The 5,787-nt window shown below is 31.3% G+C and overlaps 1 protein-coding gene across 1 annotated transcript; it reads left to right on the forward strand.

The window, feature by feature from the left end:
- The first annotated feature begins 2,757 nt into the window (after positions 1–2,757).
- Positions 2,758–5,306, forward strand: LOC107014373 (scarecrow-like protein 3). Its single transcript, XM_015214258.2, has one exon. The coding sequence runs from the start codon at positions 3,612–3,614 to the stop codon at positions 5,037–5,039; it is 1,428 nt and encodes a 475-aa protein (XP_015069744.1). The 5' UTR covers positions 2,758–3,611; the 3' UTR covers positions 5,040–5,306.
- Positions 5,307–5,787: the final 481 nt, after the last annotated feature.

The following is a 5,787-nucleotide window of genomic DNA, read 5'->3' on the forward strand; positions in this document are numbered from 1 at the left end:
GGTTGGAGGGGGGTGGGGGTGTTCTTATTTGAAACATATTGTCATAAGCAAAGACCACTACATGGTTTTTATCTAGTAGTCTATCTGTTCTTTTTATCCTCTAGTGTTTGTAATTCATTTTAAAAAAATTTACAAGAGTTAAAAGATGATAATTGAGAGGCAAAAGGGGGTTGGTTGTGATGAATTAAGTGTTTGAAATACGATATAATTAAATAATTAAAAGTATGATTTTCTGGATAATTATATTGATTGTTAAATGATTATATAATTTAATACGACATCAGAATAAGCTGACATATAAAAGACGTGTTAAAACTACGGTACCTATTAGATGATTGTACTTATTACTCCCTCTAATAATTTGAACTTCTTGAGGTAAGATATTTCATTTATAACTGTTCAAAATTTAAAAACAGGGAGAAGACTCAAATATGCCATCGAACTTTTAGAAAAGACTCATTTATGTCATCAATTAAAAGTTTGGCTCATTTATGTTATTACCGTTAAAGAAAAGACTCATTCATGCCATTATTTTTTAACAATGGTTTTGCAATACCATTTTTTTTTGACACGTGGCCAATTATAATTCGGCCACGTCATCAATAAAAAAATCATAATTTTGAAAAAAAAAATTAAACTAATTTTTTTTACTTTTTTTTAAAATAATTCGGCCACGTCATCAATTTTTTAAATAAAAAATTAAAATTCTGAATAAAATTTGAATTTTTTTATTAAAAAAATTGATGACATGGCCGAGTTATAATTGGTCACGTGTCAAAAATGGTATTGCAAAATCATTGTTAAAAAATAATGGCATGAATGAGGCTTTTCTTTAACAGTAATGACATAAATTAATCAAATTTTTAACCGATGACATAAATAAGTCTTTTCTGAAAGTTTAATGACATATTTTAACATTTTCCTTTAAAAATAAGTATAAAAAAGAGTTATTCTTATAATTATAAATTAAAAAGCTCCCTTTAACAATTAAAATTTTTAAGTTAGATAATCACATATTTTATTTTTAACTATATAGACATTAAATAGCTTAGTGTGTAAATAATTGTAAGTGCGATAATAATCCTAACCAATTATTTCATTTGAATCTCTTCTTTACAATGTGGAAAAGAGAAAAATAACAGAAATATTTTCCTAAAAGTAGAGAAAAAGATAAGTTCAATAAAAAAACACACCCCATAACCTATTTATAACTTTTACTAATTTTATACCATAGTAATACTATTTGTTGTTTTATTACTTTATTTGTATTAAAACATAATTTGATGTTAAATTAAGACCTAATATATAAATAATATTCTTTAATTGGTCTTAATTTTTTTGTATGTCTTTCGGCTTTGAGCGTGAATAAGTAGACGCTCAAATTTGAATGAAGTTTAACAAATAGACACAGACATTCTACATGACATCCTATAAGGTAATTTGAGTCATACGTGGTGTCTTTTGCATATTATGTCAGGTAAGACTTGTGTACTTGTTCAGCTTTATACAAATTTAAGTGATTATTTATATGCATCCAAACTTAAGGCATCTCTAGTGGAACTAATATTTAATCAACTCACTGTCAAAATGCGAGTCCGAAATCTAAATAAGCTACAAAAATATAAAAGTAATCAAAATAAGCCACTATTTTAGTATGTAACTAAAATAAGCTTAGTGGAAGAAAAAGGTCCACTTCATTCAATTTCTAAATGTTTTCCGTTAGTGTCATAACGTGTATTTTTAAAATAAAATGAAACTTTTTCTTACACTTTATAAAGTGTAACTTTTTCTTCCACTTTATAAAGTTGAAATTTTGCTTACACTTTGTAAAAAATTGGAACTTTAAACGGTATGCCTTGTTAAAAATCAATTTGATATTTAGCATTGTGTTTGGGAGGACAATTATAATAAACGGTATTTTCGTCATGTATAATTTCTTTATCCCAATAAATTGAAACTTTAACTTTAGGTGTAGAAGACATTTTTTTTTTGAGATTGAAATGAAGAAAAATAAAAGACTTTATGTTGTAGATGCTATCATCTATGTTTAGACGTCCTTAAATTGAGAGTAAAAGATTTTTCAGAATAAAATAATAAAAATGCATAATGTAACTTTTTTTCGTTTTTATGATATATCAAATCATATAATTGTATGACAACACTGTAACGCTTCTTCAAAACGTGAAAAATAGTCCTCTTATAAAGTGTAAGATTTTCTTTCACTTTATAAAGTGTAAGAAAAAGTTTCACTTCGTAAAGTGAAAGAAAAAGTTCCGTTATATATTAAAATACATGTTATGACACTAACGAAAAACGTTTTGAAAATTAGATAGAGTGGAACTTTTTCTTCCACTAAGCTTATTTTAGTTACATACTAAAATAGTGGTTTATTTTGATGATTTTTATGGCTTATTTAGATTCCGGACTCTCAAAATACAATAAAATAACGAATAAATAAGATATGAAACTCGTAAAAGTCTGATAGTTTTAAGTATCTTCTATCATTTCACGCGAAAATAAAAACGAGACATACACCCAAGGGTACGATCTCATGAACAATGACAACCAAAAGGTCTCAAGTTCAATTTCCATTAACGGATAGTGTTATATAACACTTATTACTTGCGATATACATACAAATCCACTCGAACACCGTAATTATAAAAAGAATACAGAACAATAAGACACGTAGAAGGAGAAAACTGATACACAAAAAGCCAAAAAAAGAGGGGCTCTGTTTTTCACACACAAAAAGAATTCCATATTCTTCTGAAAATAAGCAAAAACACAAAAACAAAAACAAAAATATTAACGACATGCTTTTGTAGACAACAAAACAAAGAGTATGATACCTTTTTAATTCAACCCAATTCATCTCTCTCTATATCTTCACAATTAAAAAAAAATTACACACAGAGAACAGAGAAAAATCTTGAAGAACTTTTTTTTTTGTTTATTTGGGAAAGTTGTTGTTATGGTTTTTGTGGGTTTTTGATGAATTTAAAAACCCAGAAAGGAATTTGTAGTACTTTGTGTTGTTTGTGAGTTGTTGTCAAATTTGTGTGTTTTTTTGGGTACTTGTGCTCTGTTTTTCTTTTTGGTGATTCTTAAACTTTGTTCTAAGAACTTTTTGTTTTGATTTTTTGTGAGTGTTTTTGATGAATTAAGTTACCCAAAAAGGATTTCTTGAATCTTTGTGTTGTTTGTGAGTTGTTGTTTTTTTGGCAAATTTGTGTTTTTTTGGGTCTTGAACTTTTTTGGGGATTTTGTTGTGTTTTTTCTATGGGTTTTTGATGAATTTAATTACCCAGAAAGGAATTCTTAAATCTTTGTGTTGTTTGTGAGTTTTTTTTTTTTGCCAAATTTGTGTTTTTTGGGTACTTGTGGTGATTCTTGAACTTATTTTATGAGTTCTTGTGTTGCTTTTTGTGGGTTTTTGATGAACTGAATAACCCAGAAAGGAATTCTTGGTTCTTTGTGTTGTTTGTGAGTTCTTGCCCAATTTGTCATTTTTTTTTGGGAACTTGTGCCAAGATTTGTCTTTTTTGTTCATGTTTGTTGGCATTTGTGTCATCAAGTTTTGAGTTTTTTTGATATCAAGAATCACCACAATGTTACAAGATGATGGTTCATCATCAGTGACTTCATCATCACCACTTCAAAATTTCCCAATGATGTCAATTTCACCTAGTTTTGTTGGTGGTGGTTCACCATATCAATGGCTTAAAGATTTGAAATCTGAGGATAGAGGTTTATATCTGATTCACCTTTTGCTTACTTGTGCTAATCATGTAGCTAATGGTAATCTTGAAAATGCTAACATTGCACTTGATCAAATCTCCTATCTTGCATCTCCTAATGGAGATACAATGCAACGAATCGCCTCGTATTTCGCTGAGTCACTTGCTGATAGGATATTGAGATCTTGGAATGGGATTTACAAGGCGTTGAATTCGACTAAGTTGAGGGTTGTATCTGAGGATATACTTGTTAAGAAGATGTTTTTCGAGTACTTTCCGTTCTTGAAAGTAGCTTCTGTGATCGCTAATCAAGCGATCATAGAAGCTATGGAAGGTGAAAAAATGGTTCACATTGTTGATCTTAATGCTTCCGAGCCTTTACAGTGGCGTGCGCTCCTTCAGGATTTGAGCGCACGCCCTGAAGGGCCCCCGCATTTGAGGATTACGGGGGTCCATCAACAAAAACAAGTGTTGGAACAAATAGCACATGTTCTAACAGAGGAAGCTGAAAAGCTTGATATCCCTTTTCAGTTTCATCAAGTAGTTAGTAAATTGGAGAATCTTGATATCGAAAAGCTACGAGTTAAAACCGGGGAGGCGTTAGCGATTAGCTCGGTTATGCAATTGCATACACTTCTTGCACATGATGATGAACCCCAAAAGAAATCCCCTTTGGGTTTTAAGCATTTGAATGGTGTTCATTTGCAAAGGGCAATACTAAACCAAAACACTCTAGGGGATTTGCTCGAAAACGAGATGATGACTAATAATGTTTTTAGTCCGGGCAACGAATCAGCATCCTCATCTCCGTTATCATCGAGTGCATCAACAAAGATGGACGGGTTCCTCCACGCGTTGTGGGGGTTGTCACCAAAGGTCATGGTGGTTACAGAACAAGACTCGAATCATAATGGTACAACCCTTATGGAAAGGCTATCCGAGTCGTTGTATTTCTATGCTGCATTGTTTGATTGTCTCGAGTTCACACTACAGAGAACATCGTTAGAGAGGTTAAAGGTCGAGAAAATGATGTTTGGCGAGGAGATTAAGAACATTGTAGCGTGTGAGGGAGGTGAACGTAAGGAGAGACACGAAAAGTTGGATAAATGGTTTCAAAGACTCGATGGAGCTGGTTTCACGAACGTGCCTTTGAGTTATTACGCGATGTTGCAAGCAAGGAGATTGTTGCAGAGTTATAGTTGTGAAGGATACAAGATTAAAGACGAGAATGGTAGCGTGGTGATCTGTTGGCATGATCGCGCGCTCTTCTCAGTCTCAGCTTGGAGATGCAGGAGGTGAAAAGTAAGAAAAGTTTACAAATAACAAAGGGATTTTACTCGAGAAGTTGAACTCCGAAAAACACGTTTAGTTCATCTTGCTATTTTCCCTTTGTAAAGGTACTTTTTGTGAAGTGAAAACTCAAACTCTCATGGAGATTGTAATCTTTTCTAATTTGCCCTATCTTGAGGATGTTAGGGTGGTGACTTTCTTTCATTTTTGTTATATAAAGTTCATAATTTTGTGTATGATTTTAGTTCCATAAGAAGACCTAAAGCATTTTCATTATTAGTAGAGTTTATTGTCGAAAACACGCTTGAACTATTGCTTTTTATTTTGCGAGTTTTACACTCTTACTATCAGTTGTTCTTTTGAACGATGGTTCAGGTAGAAAAATGGAACAACTAATCACCGTTTGTGATTTAATATATGATGGTGATAATTCAGGTAGACAAAATGAAATAACTGAAAGTTAGGATATGAAACTCACGAAAAATGAAAGCTCGATATGTTGTTTTGACCATTATCTCTTATTAGTTAGATAAAGTTCCCAAGTTCTATAAGAGACATCTTTCCATACTTTTATGTGGAAATTAAAATTGAAAAAAAATTGTTTTTACTCAAAATGAGGAAAAACTTATAAAGATTTGAACTTTACGAATTGCGACTTGGTTTTATGGTGTTTGAAACTCTAGTAAATTTTTGAATTTCATAAATTGCTCATTAGATTTCACTTGTCAATCTATCAAATTCTAGTGGTTTAGCTAGG

This window comes from Solanum pennellii, chromosome 1, assembly GCF_001406875.1.
Source record: "Solanum pennellii chromosome 1, SPENNV200".
Classification (NCBI taxonomy): domain Eukaryota; kingdom Viridiplantae; phylum Streptophyta; class Magnoliopsida; order Solanales; family Solanaceae; genus Solanum; species Solanum pennellii.

What these genes read in the sequence shown, in the direction of transcription:
- LOC107014373 (XM_015214258.2), top strand. Translation starts at nt 3,612, where the DNA reads ATGTTACAAGATGATGGTTCATCATCAGTGACTTCATCATCACCACTT.